The 20,764-nt window shown below is 38.7% G+C and overlaps 1 protein-coding gene across 6 annotated transcripts; it reads left to right on the forward strand.

Moving 5' to 3' along the window:
- Positions 1-786: 786 nt before the first annotated feature.
- Tra2b (transformer 2 beta) lies at positions 787-19,005 on the forward strand. 6 transcript variants are annotated; one of them, XM_087575263.1, is made up of 10 exons: positions 787-971; positions 7,249-7,524; positions 11,353-11,486; positions 12,118-12,280; positions 13,357-13,545; positions 14,543-14,658; positions 16,201-16,284; positions 16,809-16,868; positions 17,738-17,811; positions 18,001-19,005. In XM_087575263.1, the coding sequence occupies exons 4-10, from the start codon at positions 12,248-12,250 to the stop codon at positions 18,009-18,011; spliced, it is 567 nt and encodes a 188-aa protein (XP_087431389.1). In that variant the 5' UTR covers positions 787-971; positions 7,249-7,524; positions 11,353-11,486; positions 12,118-12,247; the 3' UTR covers positions 18,012-19,005. The 6 variants fall into 6 exon arrangements, with proteins under 6 accessions (XP_087431389.1, XP_087431391.1, XP_087431387.1 ...); XM_087575265.1 differs by having other exon boundaries at positions 17,741-17,811; XM_087575264.1 differs by lacking the exon at positions 787-971 and adding an exon at positions 1,312-1,436.
- The last annotated feature ends 1,759 nt before the right edge of the window (positions 19,006-20,764 follow it).

The raw sequence follows: 20,764 nt of genomic DNA on the forward strand, positions 1-20,764 counted from the left end.
TCAGCCTAGGCTACATGGTGGGTTCAAGGTCAACCCAGGCAACAGTGAGGCTTTGTGTCAATTTTTTGTTTGTTGTGGGCCGGGTTTTCTCTGTGTAGACCAAGCTGTCCTCAAACTGAGAGATCTACTTGTCTCTGCCTGTTTCATGCTGGGATTAAAGGCATGCACCACTATGCCCGGTTTAAATTTGACAAGTTTTTTTTTTTTTTTTTTTTGTTCTTTTTTTCGGAGCTGGGGACCGAACCCAGGGCCTTGCGCTTCCTAGGTAAGCGCTCTACCACTGAGCTAAATCCCCAGCCCCGACAAGTTTTAAATGAAGGTTTTATTTAGGAAGATCTAGAATTAAGTCTAGATAAATGGGAGGTGAGGATCCAGTGTGTGGCTGTGTTCTCTCCTACATCAAGAGAAAGAACAAAAGGAAAGGAAACTAGTAAGGCAGAACAAAGGCATGGAGAAAAGTGCAACCATCTCTTCCCTTCTCGCACCCAGGACGGTCCCCTAGAAGTTCCAGAAGCGACTGTGGCAAGGCTATCGACATCACGGTGTCCCAAAGAGATCACTACACACGCCCAAAGGCAGGAACACACTTTCCCGCCACGCTGTGGCCCGGTACTAGGGGCGGGTCAGCTCAGGGAGGCAAGGTAGACGTCACGTCCGGCTTGGGAAGCGCCTCTGCAGGAGAAAGCGGTTCGGAGGCTTGGTGAAGTAGGCGGAGCCAGGAAAGCGCGCCTTCGGGGGAGTGGGTGGGGCCAAGTTAAAGAGCGTGGCGTCACATCCGGTAGCGTTAGACCGGTGCGGAGGTGGTGCGGAGCGAGTCGACTTTGGACTACTCTCTTAGCGTGGCGTCGCGCGAGGCTGCGGCGGAGCCTCTGTCAGGAAGGCGGGAGCTTGACAGCTTCAGTAAAGACCAGCAGCGGTGACAGCAACCCGGAGTCATGAGCGACAGCGGCGAGCAGAACTACGGCGAGCGGGTAAGCGCGGGGGTGCGCGGGCGCCGCGGTCCCACCCTGCTTCTCCTTCTAGGCCTCTGGGCCCACTCCGCCCGGCTGTAGGGAGCCTGACGTCAGGAGGGAGCCGGGGCGCCGAAGGGCCTGGAGGAAGACGCCTCTGGTCCGAGGGAGGCCGCCGGTGGGATACGTGCCTCGTACCCGCCACGACCGTTTTTTTCCCCCCCATTACGGAGTGGGGGGAGATTAAAAATGGCCGCGGCGTCCCTCGGCGTGGGGGATGGGAACGGTATCTTATTTCGCCGTTGCTCTCCTGCGAAGCCGCGCCGCAGCCATCTTGGGCTCGCGGGCCGGGCGAGCTGCCAGAGGCACAAAATGGCGGAGCCGCCGCCGCTTCCTGCAGCCAGGCTTTGCCGCCTCTCCCGGGCTCCAGGGTGAAGCGGAGAAAGGCCACGTGTGACCCGGAGCCCAAGGAGGCTGGTGAATTCGGTTAGTGGAGGGCCGCCTTGTCCCGGGAAGGGACAGCTCTAGGGTGCTCTTGGAACATCTGGAGACGGAAGCAGCTGAGGGAAATTGGGGGCCCGTTAGCTGGAGAGCTTTGTGCTGCAGCGTTTCTCTCATTGTTGAGATCTTACTGAACTAGAACTCAAGGTCATTAGGCGTTTTTGTATGGATTCTCCCTCCCCTGTAAAGGAGAAACCCGTGGCGACGATTTATGGCGCTATTAAACTCTGAAATCGACGTGTTTTTAATTCTCAGGTTTCCACCTCCCAGAGGGTGAAAATCGATGGAGGTTGATTAGATTGTATATAACGGGCCTGGGTTTGACCCAGTACCAAAGCTTAACAAAGCGCATGTGGCGTGACTGTAGAGTATTAGATTAAAAACTGTCACGTGAAGATGCGGAAGTACAGGGCTCAGTGAACGAGTAATTGCAGTGTGAAAACTGCTTAGAAGCATCGTCATAAGAATGTTTTGCTCCTTCTGTTTTCACAAAAAGCTCACAGGAACTCAACCACTAGATCATAGTTTACCTTTTGGTCACTTTTTTTTTTTTTTATTAGTAATCTCTAAAAGGCCTTTGTTTGGTAGAAAGTATTCTGGGACTCTTCCATAGTGAACTTGGAACCAAAAAAAAAACCAGTAATTTGAACAGATCTGATTTTTAAATACCGAGATGAGTTCCTTATCCTAAGATAATTTAATAATTTAAAGTGCAGTGTCAACCAGTTTGAGCCTTCTCATTTTAGCCTTTCCTAAGAAAAGAAACCGATGGGGGTGGGGGACAGAATTTTGTTTTCCTGATAATGGAGATGGAACCTAGTCTCAAGTTCAGTGATGGGCAAGCCTGTACTACTAAACTACATTCCCAAACTTTTACATTTGTTTTGCTTGAACTTATGTAGCCCACACGTTGATGTTGATCCTGCCTCCCAAAGTTGAAATTAGTCTGTTTAGAATTAAAAGCAAATAGTTTTTTGTTGTTTTGAAACTAGATAGGTATGCATCATCACACCCGTGGAAAATTTTCATAGTATTAGGTGTGGTACACATTACTCAAGGAAAAAAAGCAATTGAATGAAAGTGGGTACCATTTTCTTTTTTCTTTTCTTTTTTTTTTTTTTTTTTGGTTCTTTTTTTTTTTCGGAGCTGGGGACCGAACCCAGGGCCTTGCCCTTCCTAGGTAAGCGCTCTACCACTGAGCTAAATCCCCAGCCCCGTGGGTACCATTTTCAAAGAACTGAGGAATTAATCCTGTTAATCTGAGGGTTTTTATTTCTACTAGTAAGATGCACTTTCTGGTGATTTTTCAATATTTATTTGAAGTAGGGTTACTCATGTCCCTGACTGTCTTGGAACTTGACTTTTGTAGACTAGGCTAGTATTAACCTCAGGCACCTGCCTGCTGCTGTCTCCCTAATGCTGTGGTTTAAAGTGTGAATCGCCACATCCTGCTAACCTGACTACTTAGTTGGAGAGAAAAGTATTAAAAATCGACTTTCTGATTTATTTCTAACTTGAAAGTTGCACAATACTTAAACCTCAGTTTTTATTTATTTGTTTTTCTTGGTTTGTTTGTTTTTTAGAGACTGTAGCTCTGCCTGTCAAACTCATGAGATCCTCCTGCCTGTGACTTCTGAGTGCTGGGATTAAAGACATGAGTCATTAACCCCTTGGGCAAAGATAAACTTTTTTTTTTAATGTATGTGTATGATCTCCCCCCCACCCCAACTTGGCCCATGTGTACAAATTTTGAGCTACCTGATACATGTGCTGGGGCACAAAATGGGGTTCTCTTAAAAAGCAGTAGGTGCTCTTAACTGCTGAGCCAATGCTCCAGCTCTATAATTTTTTTTTTTGGCTTTGCAATTGGGATCTTAGGATGAGTGGAAAACTGAAACGTTTAGCTGAACTTTTCAAGAAGGCTTGCCAAAAAAAAGTTTAGAGGCAAGGCTTAAAAATACTTTAGGGTGGTAAGCAGGGCAGAGTGTTGCAGGTTTGTAAATCCTAGCTACTATCCTGGATAGGATCCAGAGTTCAAGATACCCGGGTAAATTATTTAGCAAGACTAAACATTTTCCTCTAAAGGAATAAGGGGTAGTTTAAGGACTGGTTGTGTAACTCAGAATGCTTGCCTGCCATGAAGGCTCACACTCAAACATAATACAAGGTAGCTCAAGCTCCCCTTGGATTTTACCAGTCACAGCAGTAAATGCAAAGTAACATGGCCAGGTCTGATTGGCTCACCTCTTATAAGTGTAAAAAAAATCATGTTCAAAGTAATAGTCTTGGATATGCCTGGTATAACCACCCATCTTTGGATCCTGAAAATGAGTTTCATTGACTTCTAGACCCTTAAACTTGGAGTTAATGTACATGACTATTTCTCTTCCTGTGGACACTCCCACACTTCTGGATTCCCTCAAACCCTTGATGCTTTCAAAGTTGTTTCCTATGCAGATTATAATTGAGTGTGTGAAATAGTGTTTGGCTTGGTCACAAAATTTATTGGATGGATGTTAGCATTTAGCTCTGTTGCTATCTGTTCTCATTTCTTTGCTATCTGTAGGATTTATTGGTTTGTTTTTAACATTTTAAAGTTGGTGCAATAAAATCTCTTCTAGTACTTTTCAAAAGTTATTCAAAGAAAAGCACCTTTTCTTTGAAGGAAAAACACTACCACTCTTTAAAAGTGTAAAGTATATTGGTGTTAATATTTGAAAACCTAGTATAAGGTGTGAGGCTTTTATGCATTTTGATCATCCACTTAGCTTAAAATTCTTTGAGATTATACAGGTGAGTCTTTGCCCTTAGAACCCAGAAACTAAGGATTGTACAAGCTAGATAATTAAAATTTTTTTTGTTAGGCTATTTTATAACTATAGTGGCCAAGAGGCTAAAGAAGTTTGGAATTAGCAAATATTCTGGTAGGATAGTCGCTGTTTACTTAGAAACATAGTATTTTGGAACATAAGCCATCTGAATCAAGGATTAGCTTCTGGATACCACCCTATCAAATTGCTTTCAGATTCTGCAATTTTTCTCTATCCTGTGATGCCTTTGGTGTTTTCCTTGGTTTTATCCCCTAATTCTAAATTCTCACTTTTAAAACTAAACCATTTATTTCTAAAGTAATAGTAGTCTTCACATAGTTTTTGTTAACAAAGAAAGGGTTGAATTAATGGCAAGCTTAAAAAATTGCATACTTTTTTCATCGATGACTAGATAGGTATAAGTCTCTTGAAACTGTAAAATTGTTTTCTTTGGCTTAAGAATGCTTGTTAATGTTGTGACTATTGTCAAAATAGAAAGTGATACTTTCAAGGTGAAGTTAAAATGATTTTACAAGGTAAGTACTGCTGGTTTTGTTGAAAACTCAAAGAGGAATTTGTCGTTTGTACAGACGTTCTCCTTTTCAGTAAAACCACAAACCTATAAGCTAAAGATAAATACTTTTAACCTTGAGTTTATAATTTGGCCAAGTCATTGATGAGGGCTATGGTGTATGTGTCCAGCATTGTATTGATTAGTATTTATATGAAGCTATTGTTTTCTAATAAGTGATTTTTAATGGTGATTATTTTAGAAATTAGTACTTTTACATAGGTTATTTATTATTGTAGGATGTGGGCCATATAGAATTAGGTGTTTTCGTTGTTTTTTAAGTTTCAGTAAAAATTGACTAACAAGTTATAATCCCCAAATCATTGCTTTGAATTGGGTTTTAGGGGCTATTTTTAGGTTACTTATTGGCATAGATTTTCATGTGGTGTTTTTGGATGGGGCCCTCTTCTGCATTAAAATTTTTGTGCTTAGATAGTGGATAAGAACTTTCTAACCAAAAAGATTTATATATGTGCTTTTGAGGGAAATGATTGTTATCAACATAAGTTTAAGGTTTTGGTATTTTTGCACATTTATAAAAATCATACTTTATAGCTAGTATAGGTGTGTCAGGTCTCCTCCCTCTTTTTTCTTTTAAAGAAACTACTTAAGCATTTGAGGATTTTTCTCCTCCATCTTTCTAATACTTGCAGAATAAAAGTAGAAAATACTGCCTCTAATTACCCCAGTTGGGAGGTGGAGGCAGAAGGATCAGGTCATGCAAAGCTGTGTAGTGACTTTGAAGCCATTCTGGGCTACATGAGACACTGACTCAAAAAAAGCCCTTAATTCATTTCTGTGCTGATCTTTTCTTTCTGTAGCAAGGTGGAGTTTTTCTTTGTTCATCTCATTTTATTATTAAACTACTCCCCCAAGTAAAGTGTTCTAAGTAGGATGGATTCTTTTTCAACCAAATGTATGTATGTTAGCCCAGTAGTTGAACTTGTGGTTTTATGAAGTGGCTGCTTCAGCTTAGCTAAGTTCAAATAATTCTAAATGCAAATATTGTTTAGCAGTGATTTTGTTCTTTTGAGTATAAGAGAAGGGAGACTTGGAAGGTGGTAATGAGGCAATGCCAAATGGCCTCAATGTTGAGAAGTCACGGCACCTAGAGCTTTAGTGTTTTCTGAATCTAAGCCCTGTACATGTACATAAATAGCCTTTAGGGAGACCAGGCACTAAGGAAACGTGCTTGGGCATTCTGATTCCATGATTACATTCGTGCTTCCAGTAAATATTTCCCATTGCATTTTAGTGATGGATGTTACAAGGAAATGAATTATTGTGACTCCCTTAAATAAAAGCCATTAAAATGTTTCCAGATTAAACGATAATCGATAAGCTTTTTCTTAGAAAAGTTACTATCTACTATAGCCATGGTTGCCTATACCAAAAATAAAGACTTGTCCCCCCGCCCCCCCCCCCTTTTTTTTTTTTTTTAAGAAATTTCATTTTTACCAGAAGAGAATACAGGAGGAAATAGTAAGCATGCAGAAATATGTAACAGGGTAATAAGGGGAATTAGGCTGGTTTACATGGACAGTATTTTGCTTAGTGTCCCAGATTGTATTAAAATTCAATAATATGCTAAAGTGGGCCTTTTTAATAATTTGAGGTTAACTGTAATTTTCTCAACCATCCTTTCAAGTATCATCTCTCCTTTGGACATCCAGAAGACTAATGTTTTGTTAATAGAGGGGAAAACTTGCAGAATTCTTTGGGCATAACCACTGTTGGAATTGAGCTTGCTGTTTTTCTTTATAGTCGTTGGCATGTTGATTAATTTTATTTAGTATCAGGATTTTAGTTTTAAATTTAGTAATTAAACTACTCTTAGGGTACAGTTTCGCTAATGCAGATTTCCCAAGGGTGGGTTGAACAGATCCAAATAGTCAGGTTTGCTGACATTGTCTAACAATGCTGTTTTTAAATACACAGTAATGTGGCATTAAATACATTTCCTTATCTAGACAAGTCACAATATTGTAAATCTCCTCAACCCCAGCCTTTGTCATTATTATGCAGATGAGTTGTCCATGCTTCTTTTCTTGCACTTTTGTGAAATGTGTCATTTTTTTGACTAGAGATGTGCTTTGGGCACTTAGAATTTTCTCTTTAATACAATAAGAAGTGTGAGATGTGATTACAGTTTGTAAAAATGTTAAATGAACAGTAAATGTTCAGTGACGCACTTCACATTCATGTTAAGCATGATAAATTTATTTGGAATAAACAAATGATTACAGTTTAACAGGAAACTATGTAGTTTCAGTTTTTTGAGCTGCATATCTAGTTTTTTGTTTTTTTTTTTAAATCCAAAACTACAAAAAGGGATTTTTTTTCTAGTTTCAGTTTTGGCACTGGATTTTATCCTGGAGTTTTAAAATATTCTTCATCCTGTTCTTTTTCTATTAAGGTTAATGTTGAAGAAGGAAAATGCGGAAGTCGTCATTTGACAAGTTTTATAAATGAGTATTTGAAGCTCAGGAATAAGTGAAGCTGAAATTTGAAAAAATAAAAGAAAGAATGCATGCTAATTATCAGACCAGAAGTCCCACTTGTAGAATATTGAGCAATTTGTGTGAAGTGGGGAAGATGAAAGAAGTCAGAATTTGAAACGGAAGAATGAAGAAAAGAAATAAAAATGAAGTTAAGATAAGAAGTAATCTGGAATCAGAAAGCACTACGCTAAGTAATTACTAGTCTGTTTATGTGTCCCTGTATATTTTGCTAAACATGCATGCATTATTTGTTTAATAGAAGAAAGTATATACAGGGTAAAGAAGTGACTTCCAAGGGAATCGTTTAAATTAGGTAATAATTCTAATTTTAACTGCTTAGTCAAATGATGGAAATGCAATTCTTTAACAATAACTATTTTTAGTCAAATAGGCTGCAGCAGTGTGCTATCCATTCTGGGTAATTGGCCTTCTGTTTTGCCTTAGGCTTTTCATCTATTAAACTCTACTGGTTCTGGGGCATGAGTGAGTTGGAACTGGTGGTCTCTTACTTTAATGCCCTTTGGACTCTCAAAATGCACTGATAGTGTATAGTAGAATATTTTCTACTGGAAAAATTGAGGTTTGTTACCAGGGTGATAATGGGACTAAATCCCCCAAATGTAAGCAAAGCATCCACCATAATTGCTTCTATCGTGAGGAAACCATTAGATTTTCACATTTGTGGAAAGCTACAACCACTTAAGTCCAATGTTGAGATCTACGTGTGCCAAATAAGGATGATTCTTTACATTGTTTCAGTTTAATGCCTGTTCCAACTGAATTAGGGTTTTTGCTGAAGTATATAGTAGCTTCCCTTAAAAGAAATGGGTCATACAAGTGAAATGAGAGCTGATTCAAAAACTATGATAGAGCTGGTACTTTGTGCCTTTTCTCTTATCCTTGGTTTATTATAATGATCCTACAGTAAACATTTTCTTCTAGCTACTCCAACTGAAAAAGTAAAAAGTTCCTGTCATTCTATATTTTGATTGATTATAACGTTAACACCAAGCACACATAACCCGCAAACTACCAATAGTTGTCTTCACCATGCAGAATATTAAGTTATCATCTTAAAGCTATATCAACTTTAATTTTTTTCCGAGTGTTGTCAGGTATTTAGAGCTATTGGAAAAAATGACTTAAATGGTGTGGAGGATGCATGTTGTGTACCTTGTCAGTTATTTTTATATTATCTCTGTATCTTGCAAAGAGAACACAACACTCACTTATAGGAGACAGTTTGTTGCTTTGTAAAACTTATTAGTGGTTTAACTTTATTTACACAAATTTATGTGAATTTGGAATTTTACCCCATAGCCCAAGTTGAATACACTTAAAGTGAAAATAATGTTAGCGTATTCATTTTCCCATCTGTTTTTTAATTTCTTTTTTGGATCTTGTGTCTCCTACAGACCATTGAGGATGATGCTTTTAAGTCCTGTTTACAGGGAAAACTGAAATTAAAATCAGGGCTGAAATAGGGTTTGCAATCAGGGAAGATTACTTTGCAAAGAAATCATAGAAAATACTAAGTTTGTGAAGTTAACTAGCATAGGACTAGCATGACTAACAAACTAGAAGCTGTATCTAGGGCTTTGGATTCTGAACTGCTAATCTCTGAGAGCTACACGCTGCTTGAGATTTTGTCTTAAACTTGACCTGTTCCTGATAGGTTGTGCACTAGTTAAAATGATGGCTAAGATTCATATGAGAACTTTTTTTTTCCTGGAAATTTCTGGCATTGTTTTAGTTATGCTTTATGTTCATGGTCTCTTTCCTTTCAACATTGGCTCTCTAGAGAGTTAATTCTTCACAGTTTTTGTTTTTTTGGGTTTTTGTTTGTGTTTTTTAATATATATATATATATAGCTTTCTCATGACGTTGAATTTCAGTATTATGTATAAAGGGTTTTCCTGGCTGGTTTTATAGAGTTTGTGCTTTAAGGTTTATGATTACCATAGAGCTTTGGATTTAGCTAATCAGAGTCTTGTTTCTTCACAAAAATCTTTATATTTTTTACACCAATTAAAGGTGCTCGGCATAACTGGAAGGATTTAACATCTTTAGACTCTGGTGGGAAAGTTTAAAAGTTTGGTTTTTTTTTTGTTTTTTGGGGTTTTTTGTCCTTAGTCCAACAAGGTGGCAATATGCACAGACAAGTGAAATCTTGTATTCTGGTGCTTACTTCCCCTCATTTTTGATCTAAGAAATAGTTGCTCAAAAAGTACATCTGTGATATAGCTATTAGATAGGGAGACTGAATGGAGCCTTGGGAGGATCATTGTAAACCATCTGTTTAGACCCCTTCAGCCTATTAGAGTTTTAAGAGAAACCTTACTATGGCTAGTTTTCATACTGGAAATTTTTATTTTCTACCCTTTTATTCCTAGGCAAATTTCTGTTGGCCAAATTTCCCTTTTGTTTTATGCTATGTGGCAGTATATTATGTTCTTACAGGATTGAAATAGAAAGCATTTTGATTAGCTTTTTTTCTATAGTAAAGATGGAGAAAGCTACTCTCAGTATTTTTTAATCTGAGAGAGTGAGGTAAATTGCCTTGCTGAATGTGTTTGCTTGAGCATTTGATAGAGAAATCCAGGGGCTGGGTAATTGGAGTAGTCTCCCACCAGCGCAATGGATGTTAAACTGTATCTTGGTATTAAAGGCAGCTGTTCTCTTATACAATTAGAGATTAAGGAAGGTCTGAGAGGTGATACTACCTATGACCCTATGACATGTCACATCACACTATGTTTTATCATCACTCGGGTATTTTCTAGATGATTTGGGGCCTAGTTGTCTGGCCTAGTTATCTATAACTGTTTTACTTGAGGTCCCTTTTCTATGTTGTATACAAAATACACATACTTTTATCTCCTGAGCACGGGGGCGGGGGGGGGTGTTTTAAATTGCCTCCCTTATTCTGTATTCTCTTTATCCTTTTGAGAATGGCCACATTCTGTCAAGGGAGAGCTTTTATGGTTACTTTTATTTGTAAGTGTCTGTTTAGATTCATGTCCTTTCTTTTAGTTTTGCCTTAAAAAGTTTAGTTATGGTAAAACTTAGCTGTCTAGGAGAGTTGGTACTGTCTACCTATTTAGTTTTTATTTTTAATGTCTTTGTAGAATTTTTCTTGCATTCTATTGCTATATATGTGTTTTTCTACAATAGACACAAGCCTTTGGCTTATGAAATGGTTACCTGTTTAGCCATTTCTTTGTGCTTTTTTGAGACTTCATTTGTGTTGGTTAACTAGCGGTTCTTTGGAGTTTTGACAGAAAAGCAAGTACATGATATTTGCCTAGGCATCTTAAGGATTTTTCTTCTGGGCTCCTAGACAATGAGCTTTGGTTTTATTCTTGGTTTGAATGTGCCTTTGACAAGTCATTTCTATTTTTTCTCATTTATCTGTTGTATTCTGCCTTGGCTCTTGTCAGTTTAGTCAATAAAACTCAATCTTTGCTACCTTCTCTACTCTTGAAACTGTTTACTGCCTTCCTCTGTTCTTAGCTCCTTTTGGTTGTTCTTGAGTTCTGTTGGAGGGCCCCACAGACATTAAAAACAAGAACCTAGTTAGTTCTACCTTCAGAGCTTGAAACTCAAGATTATCCTTACTGCTTTCGCCTTCATTCAACAAACTTTAATTTGAAATTTTATTAGTTTTGTAGGGTATTTGTTTTCGTTGCTACTGAATTGCTAGAATAAACTTCATAGTTAAGTTCGTTCCCAGTCTTTGTAGTATCGTTTGTAGTAACAGTCTGACTTGGACACCTTTTAAGGGAGTGAAGTTAGATACTTCTTATCCCTACTCCAGAAAGGTGGAAGAACCAATTGATTCATGTCAGTTGAAGCAATGAAACCATTATACCAGGTATACTCAATTCCTGCCCTCACGTATGTTTTCTTATCTTTGGAAGAGGATTGCTCTCCTTGGCCATTTATCTCACAGAAGCTTATTTGTTTTTAAAATTTCCAAAACAGTATACAAATTAAAACTTTTGACGTCTGCGTATAGGAATCCCGTTCTGCTTCCCGAAGTGGAAGTGCTCATGGATCGGGGAAATCTGCACGGCACACACCTGCAAGGTCTCGCTCCAAGGAAGATTCAAGACGTTCTAGATCAAAGTCAAGATCCAGATCTGAATCTAGGTAAAAAAGGCCATTTTGAGATCTCTTCTGTTAACTCTGCTGATATGGGGTAATTGATAAACTAGTGAAGATCTGTTATATGTTGGTATTAGCAATGGAGGCCAGAAGACTGAAATAACCTGGGCTTCTGGAGTCAGGGTTCAGGTGTTTCCCCTATTTTTTTGCTGACCTAACCTTTTGAATTTGAGCTGCTTGTAGCACCAGCACCCACCCCTCAATGTGTTCTGGTTTAATAATACAGAGGTAAATACCCTAGTCATAACCCATGAATGTTTTAAGAAACTAATTGTGATGGCCTAAATTCTTAGTGGGCATAGTAGGAAATACGGAATAAAGGGAATAGATAGCTTTGAGAGAGGTAAGGGTGTGCAGGAACCAAAGGATTGTGCCATGTCTAGTTTGCAAAAGAATTCTAAGTATTTTTAATTAACATGAAGATTTTTCCTTTTATATTGAAGAAATGTTTTGAGGGAGTTTGTTGTGACTTTGAGTGCTTTGTAAAGTTAAAAGGCTCTTAGGGGTGGGTTTGTTGTGGGTTGTGGCCAACATTTCACTCTAGGCTGGAGAGAAAGAGAAAAGGGCCTTCTGTCATAGTTATTTAGTCATAACTCCAAAGACTTCTGCCTTGCAGGTCTAGATCCAGAAGAAGTTCTAGAAGGCATTATACAAGGTCACGATCACGATCTCGCTCTCATAGACGATCCCGGAGCAGGTCTTACAGCCGAGACTATCGCAGACGCCACAGCCACAGCCATTCTCCCATGTCTACTCGAAGGCGTCATGTTGGGAACCGGGTAAGATTTCTGAAGTGCTACGCTGAGGTGCAGCTCCCAGTCTCTTAAGACTCTTTTGGAGCATTGAACCAGCTGATCTTTGTTTTGACAGTGGAGCTTTTAACAGCTGAGTGTCTGCATTGGGGTGTACTTTCCCTAGTAAGTCAGATTGTAAAACTGCTGGAACCTTTTGACACTCATTTGGCTGGAATATAATCTGGGGGTTTAATTTGTTATATTTTATGGTGGGTTTCATCTATGATCACTTAATATACAGTATAATTCCCCTTTCTGACTTCAGCTGCTAGACATTCAGAAGGAAGGGAAAAGCATATGAATTAATTTATGAAGCTTCATCCTTATTTCTTGCTCCATTTTAAGAGGAGGGTTCACAGTGTTAATGTTATTCTCATGTCCTGAAATTCAAGAGTTAACCAGGTTGGCCTCTAAAGATCTACTTGACTTCTTGCTCAGTGCTGGAATAAAAGTGTTTATAACTGTACCCAGCTCAACCAAGTTTTATTTTTACTCATCTTTATTTTATATGTGTACAACTGGGGGTGTGTGTATTGTACATATTGAAGTCAGAACAAGCTTGAATGGGTTGGTTTGTCAGGCTTAGAAGGTTCAAAGCAAGGGCTTTTATTCATTGAGCTGTGATTTCATTGATGGGAATTGAGTTGTGCGGTGGCTTACTGTTGATTCAAGATTGTGTAGTGAGTTTTGGCCAACCTGAGTTGTGTGAGTCCCTGACTGAACAAAATGGTCTTTAAAAGCCCCCCCCCCCCAATCCCCCATCCCTTGGTTTGGGATTGTGCTGTTCTGATTTCCGTCTGCTTATTGTAATTTTTTCTTAGAATAAATACTCAGCTGAACTTCAAACCCCAAAAGCAGATTGTTAGGTTTAATAACCCTCCCTGTTTTAAGGTTGAATTTAGTTCTTTTGTGGGATTTCCTCCCCTTTTTTGTGGTTATTGCACACACAATGTTTTGTAAGATACAATGGTGCTTGATCTAATCATTTATCATTTTCCTATACTAGTTAGACTTATGTTAAATTTTCACAGGTTAAAAAATCTCGCATTTCTGTTTTCTAGGCAAATCCTGACCCCAACTGTTGTCTTGGAGTGTTTGGATTGAGCTTGTACACCACAGAAAGAGATCTAAGAGAAGTGTTCTCTAAGTATGGCCCCATTGCTGATGTGTCTATTGTGTATGACCAGCAGTCTAGACGGTCAAGAGGATTTGCCTTTGTATATTTTGAAAATGTAGATGATGCCAAGGAAGTAAGTAAATTCTTTGCACTTTATTTTAAAACACCAATCCTGTTAACTTCTGATAACCAAGTGATTGACAAAGCAATTTCTATTTTATAGTATATAAATTAAGATTTAAGGCACACAACTGTAGATTTGAGTCAGAAGCTAAGCTTCATTAAGGGTCTGGCTCTAACCTGCTAATGTATTTGACTTGCTGTTTCTGTAATCCTGTGTTGGTACATAAGCCATGAAGTATCATGGCTTGGTTTTTTTCCCTCCCCTTCTGTTTTAAAGGTACTTGTTAGCAAATAAGTGAATTCATCATTTGAATTTCTTGCCTGACTCAATAGAAAGTGAGATTGTGATTACCTGTTTAGAAATGTGCTACTTTACATTTTAGACCCTAAATTTATATGTCCATGAGTATCTCTTTGCATTGTGTATGCAGTGTCTCTGGAAGCCATCAGAGGGTATCGGGGCTCCTGGAAGTGGAGCTACAGACCTTAGCATGCCTCTGTGGGGATTGAATTCCACGTCCTCTGGAAAAGCAGCCAACAGTGAACTGCAGAGCCGTCTCTCTAGTCCATGCTCATTTTAGTGTAAAGAGAAATAGCTAATAACGAGTCTGTCATTTATTGTCGAGACCAAGAAATAAGCTTTTGATACAATTTGAAAAGCCAATCAAGCCTTTTTTATTGAGGCTTTTGGTTTCCATAGCAGGCATTTTGAATGATAAAATGTCAGTGACAATTTTTCTTCTATTTCCCAACAGCTGAGTGTGAAGTGGGGGAACGTTTGGGCTCTGGGGCTTCATAGATGTCAGTGTGCTTCATGTGTGTATAGTTTCAGCACTTAGGATGTCACAGACAGGTTAGTCATGCTAAGGCCGTCTAAATCTGTAGTTAGGTAAACACTTTGTAAACTCATTATAAATTGTGGGTGGGGTTGGTCCCCTGGCCAAAAATAGCTATAAGATAATTAGATACATTGTCCAGGATGTGTGTAACTTTTTTATCTTTTGAAGGCTAAAGAACGTGCCAATGGAATGGAGCTTGATGGACGTCGGATTAGGGTCGATTTCTCTATAACAAAAAGGCCCCATACCCCAACACCAGGAATTTATATGGGGAGACCCACTTAGTAAGTTAAACTTTTTGTGTGTGAGAATGGGTGGGTACTTGAATGATCTAGATGTGTGGATTGGGTATCTTCCTCTGTCCTGCTCCACTCCCCCACCCCCACCAATCTCTCGAGGCCTTTTTAAAAGAAATTCTTTAATGTTGTTTATATGCACAATCACATGTAAGGTTCAGGGGGCAACTTTGTGGAGCCCCTTTCTTCCTTAGTGGTTCATGTGGTTTCTGGAGATTGTTTCCTTTTCAACCTCGCTGTTCATGTTGTCTTCCCCCAGGTATACACCTCCTACTCTCCTGTCCTCTCTTTTCTTCCCCTTTAAAACACACTGAGTCTAGTATAATATAATATATTATATAATATAATATAGCACTTCCTTATGCCTCATGGGTGTGTGCGTCTATTGGACCCTGCTCAGCCTACCATGCTTCACACCTTCCTAGAAGACTGGCTCTTCCCCACCAGCCGCCAGCACCTACAGCTACAGCTAGCTGCTTCCTTACAGTGTGCTAATTCTCTATCTGTAGCTTTAGAATCTTCCTCCTGTTTCCCTGGTGTGTGTCTGGGTGGGGAATAGATTGATATTGATGTCCCATTTATGGTTGAACACTCCATACACACTTAATTTACTTCCAGTTTCAAAAGAAGCTTTGCTTAACATTGGGCTGCTCTAAATCATGGGTCCCAGTTTCAAATTTGAAACAATGTTTCAATGAATCTATAGTTTACTGACTGCAGTGAGGCTGTGACTTTGCGGGTACTTAATTACATTGACCTATTTTAGACCTCATACTTGAGCAGCAAACAGTTTACCCTTTCATCCATCTTTAGAACCTCTAAATGTATTTTAAAATGCGTGAGGTGGGAGAAGGGGTTAAATTGCAGATGCTAGAGAATATCTTTAAGTCTCAGCTTCAAATTATTTTTTTAAATTTTTTTTTAAGGTCAGATATCAGTGGTGTTGCTAACCTTTAAATCCAGCACATGGGAGGCAGGGGCAAGCAGATCTGTGAATTGAAGGCCAATGTGGTCTACAGAGTGAGTTTCAGGGCAGCCAGGGCTACACAGTGAAAACTGTCTCAGAACATCAACAGTAAAACAAAACAAAGGAAGGATCCTCAGCATACAACCCTGGCTGGTCTCAAACTCACAGGAATCTACCTTCCCCTATGCCTCTTTGGTTTAGAATTAAAGAAATGTGTGCCACTGTACCCAACTGTTGGCTGAATTTTAATACAAAGTCAGATTTGTGTGCTCCTAAAATCAAAAACATTGCATATGGATATACACTTACAAATGATAAAGTGTAACAAGGAAAAAAGAAAACATGGTATTGATACTGATAAATTAATATATAGAAATATTTTCTGGTTAGCATACATACTTAAAGAGGTCTATTAGTAGATATCTTCAGTTTTTGTACAGGAAGTCCAAAGACACATTTGTTTAATCATATCCAAGGTACTAGGTTGAGTTGAGTTCTCTTTCTATCTATGAGGACCAGTTTTAGCAAGAAAGGGCTGCTAAAAGATACGTTGTCATTCACAGTGGCAGTTCACGACGCCGGGACTATTATGACCGAGGATATGATCGGGGTTATGATGACCGGGACTATTACAGCAGATCATACAGGTAAGCTGTATAGAAGTCAATCCACACAAAAAGATCCATGCTTTTAGAATGTAAGAAATAGCTGGGATTTAGGGCAAATTTTAATAGTTGGATGCCTGGTTAATTTTTTTAAAGATGAAGAAAACTTTGCCAATACAAAGGTGAAACTTAATTTTGTGTCTGTATGGCATCAGTCACCAAACAGTTCTAAAGCTTTAGTGTAAACTTGTATAATTCAGTGTGGGTCACACCTCTTGGCTTCCTCGAGGTGTGGTATGCATGGGGTTTTTTGTTTGTTTTTTGTTTTTGTATTTTCATGATCAAGAAATGGACAGTTGTTCATATAGTGTTTTCTATGCATAAGTCTCTAATATTTAAAGTCCAGACCTCTATCAAAATGGCATCTCCCCATCCCCATTATCATTGCTGTGGTTAGTGGGACGGGGGACTGTTCTTTAACATGTTAACTGTGAGAACTGGGTTTTCTCTGTTATTTGTGGTGATTGTTCTAACTAAACAATTGGCTCCTTTTTCTGTCTTTACAGAGGAGGAGGTGGAGGAGGAGGTGGATGGAGAGCAGCTCAAGATAGAGATCAGATTTACAGGTGTGCCAAAGGGTTTTAAAATCTGGGTAAAGTAGAATACTTGTAAAGATGTTTGCCTGATACTTAGACAACTGCCTCTAAGTGGTACAACAGATTTTGTTTTGAGATAGGTGAGGGAGAGGATCCTAGAACTCAAGAGTTCTGTCTGCTTCTGTTGTAAAATTTCCTAAGTGCTGGGATTAAAGACTTGTGCCCTATCATAACTGGCTTTTTAAAGATTAATTCATTTGCATATCTTGCCTGTATTTATTTTCTCCCACATTCATGCTTAGATGATGTATCCTTGGAGGACAGAAGAGGGCTTCACATTTTGAGAGCCACCTTGTAGGTGCTGGGAATCTGCTAGACTAACCATTGCTCTTCACTGTTAGCTGTCTCTCTCTGACCAGGATTTGATTCCTTCAAGTTTGGAAAAATAGATTTCAGTAGACAATGAAAAGGCATTTATAGAAATTACAAGTTAATTGAGCTTATAGGATAATAAGTTGATAACACCATTTTTTAGATCGTGCATTTTATAAGCTTTGAATCACACGGAGACTGCTTGTTCAGTCCATGTGCTCTTAAGTTTTCTTTTGTTTTTAATTTACACATGAAAATGAAAACAGGAAAACTAAAGCTTATCCATTAGTGGATTTTCTTTTGAGTGTTCATGAAAATGGCTTGAATGAATGGTGTTTTTTGTTGTAGAACAGCATTTTAAAGAGTAAACATACTTTAATTATAATGATTAATTGATATTTGGACCTAATATACTACATTTTAAAGGTTGATTAAGAGCCTTCTAGCTTGGGAACTGGCAAAAGTTTGGCTTTATGTTCTTAGCCCAATGTCCTATAGATGTAGATGCAATCCTAATTTTTTTACAGAAGGCGGTCACCTTCTCCTTACTACAGTCGTGGAGGATACAGGTCTCGTTCTCGATCAAGATCCTACTCACCTCGTAAGTTACCTTGATATGGGTCTTTATCTGGTGTAATGTGATTTGCTGTGATTGTTAGAATTTGCAAGTCCATGTTGTTCCATTCTAACTGGTGATGGTGGCCCACAGTTTAATCTGTGATACATGAATGGTTTAAATATATGCTTAAAAAAAGCCTCCCATTTAATACATGGTTTGTTTTCATTCCAGGTCGCTATTAAAGCATGAAGTTGAAGACTTTCTGAGACCTGCCATAGAGCTGGGATGTTGTTTGTGGACAATATTTTCTATTGTCTCCTGTTTAAAAAGTGAACAGTGCCTAGTGAAGTTAGGTGACTTTTACACCTTTTATGATGACTACTTTTGGTGGAGTTGAAATGCTGTTTTCATTCTGCATTTGTGTAGTTCGGTGCTTTGTTCAAAGTTAAGTGTTTTCAGAAAAGTATGTTTTGCATGTATTTTTTTACAGTCCAAATTTTGACTGCTGAGAAGTTTCTATTGTACAAAACTTCATTTAAAAGGTTTTTCTACTGAATCCAGGGTATTCTGAAGATCGAAGCCTGTGTGTAAAATGCTACCAGATGGCAAAAAGCAACAATAAACAAGTTTGATTTTTACTTTTCTTTCTAAATATCAATGCTTAACAAGAACCATTCTTAAGTTATCAGTAAAAAATAAATAAATAAAAATTTTCTTTCAGGAGTCCATGAAACTTGCCATATTCGATATACCTGCAATTAAGTGTTAAAAATACGCTGTAACTCTGTACTGCTAGTATTAGAACAAGAATCTTTCCATACAGCTAATGCTTAATGCTTACATTAATGTGGATTTGTCGGCCTTTATGTAATCTGTATTATATATAGCAGGGGATAAGAGCTACAGATAGATACATGCCTTTAAAAGGCTGTTTCTTAAGGCTGTTACAAGGAGATAATGGTATTTCAACTAATCAGCAAGTGACAATACATTCCACCACAAATGTACTCTTGTTCTTCTAGCCTTTAGACTATGAAAATACTGGGTGCTTCAAAGTATGGAATGAGAGAAGGGATCACCACACCTGTGTCATGGATGAAGACTGCCTGTTCATTTTTTAAATATGATTTTCAGGTCCTTTGCTTACCAAAGGAAGCCCAATTCACTCAAATGTTTTGAGAACTGTTTAAATAAACAAGCAAGAAAAATTGCTGATGCAACTTGTTTTACAAAGAAGTGCTGGTTTTCTTTTTAACTGTTGTAATTAAAGTCCTGTAGTTTATTTAGTGCCTGGTGCAATACTGTTCTCGCTTCAAGATAACATTAAATGTGTTTCTCAAATACGTTGGTAGATACGGAATGAAAGTTTCTCTTTGGGGCTGAGGTATTAAATAGCTAACCTCCTTCCCACATGTTCTGGGTATTTTGCAAAGCGTGTGGTTTGCTTCTATTACATGCAGGGCTTACTGTGTGCTTTCTTAGCACTGGATGTTATTTAGTACACACGGGTGTTTGATAAGTGCTACTTACTACTTTAGGATCCATGTGCAGAAATTCTGCTAAGGCTACCTTGATACAGTGCTGGGATTCAGACCTGGGTGGGGACTTTGCTGTTGCCTTCAAGTGGGTTTTCCGGACTTCTATGTAGCTCAAGATGACAGTGTCTTTCTAGACAGCCAAACAGAGTAAATGTACTTCAGAAAAGCGCAGGCTGATGTTTTTCATAACTAGACTCCATTTAGACCATTTTTATGAGGTAGTTTTCACTTCCACTGTATTGTTTATTATTATCTCCAGGATGCATTTTGATGAAAAGCCAGTTGGTCTCTAAAAGCAAGACAGGGGTTTGTTGACTGTAACAGATGTACAGGAGTCACATTAGTTTAAATGTAACAGTAACAAGTTGAACTAAATTTCCACTTGGGTGTTGAGATACTGTTATTCAAATTCTAGATCAGTTTTAATCTTAAGTTTTCTTAGCTATAAGATAAAGGGCAGTAAGTGCCATTAATTTGTGCTTGAATACAGGCTGGGGGTGGTGGGTCAGAATCCCTGAATCTCTTGGATCTGGAGCTTTGTAGATTTTAGTCAACTGCCATGTTAATTTTGGAAGTCAAATCCAGGTCTTTCAAGGGCAACAAGTTCTCTTCAAAGTATAGAATGAGAGAAGAAATCACATGTGTGTCATGGATGAGGACTGCCTGTTCATAATTTAAATATGATTTTCAAGTCCTTTGCTTAACAAAGGAGGCCCAATTCACTCAGTGTTTTGAGGACTGTTTAAGTGTTCTCGGGTCCAATAATAATGGTAATTTTTATTATTACAGAAATAAGGCAGGCAGTGAATGCAGGTACTGCAGCTTTAGTATAAATACATAAACGTGAGTATCTAATAAGTCTTGTGTGTACTGTTATTTGTGACTAATATAATGCTTAGGTGTTTGGTAGTTTGAGAGACAAATGCCCTAAATTGTATCTGCTAATATTCTTATCCAATTTCCAAAACCTCTCACACCCCACACCCCCCTTTAAAAATTTTTGGAGTGTGAGGGCTTTTTGTTTTTGAGATCTGATCTGTCTAACACTACCTAACTGGAACTTGCTGTCTAGACCAGAATCGTGTCAAATCCAGAGTACATCCTGTCTGCCTACTAACTGCTGGGATTAAAGGCATGTACCACCAAGCCCAGCACACCTATCCAACTACCTCTATATCCCCGGCTATCCTGGAACTCACTTTGTAGACTGGACTGGCTTCTCAGTTTTACCTGTGAGTGCTGGGATTAAGGGAGTGGAAAATGACTTAGCCCTTAAGAAAGAAGGCTCCAGGGTTGGGGATTTAGCTCAGTGGTAGAGCGGTGGCCTAGCAAACGCAAGGCCCTGGGTTCGGTCCCCAGCTCCGAAAAATAGAAAAAAAAAAAAAAAGGCTCCTAGCTTCCTGTAATCCCTAACTGTGTAGGAACAGATGCCTTAGGCCCCTTGTAGCTAGCATACC

This window comes from Rattus norvegicus, chromosome 11, assembly GCF_021556685.1.
Source record: "Rattus norvegicus strain SHRSP/BbbUtx chromosome 11, alternate assembly SHRSP_T2T, whole genome shotgun sequence".
Lineage (NCBI taxonomy): Eukaryota > Metazoa > Chordata > Mammalia > Rodentia > Muridae > Rattus > Rattus norvegicus.

Bases quoted from the DNA above. Each gene is read 5' to 3' on its own strand.
- Tra2b (NM_057119.1), top strand. From the start codon at position 936: ATGAGCGACAGCGGCGAGCAGAACTACGGCGAGCGG. The intron at 11,487-12,117 runs GTAAAAAAGGCC...TCTGCCTTGCAG, and splicing joins AGATCCAGATCTGAATCTAG to GTCTAGATCCAGAAGAAGTT. The intron at 16,869-17,737 runs GTGTGCCAAAGG...ATTTTTTTACAG, and splicing joins GATAGAGATCAGATTTACAG to AAGGCGGTCACCTTCTCCTT.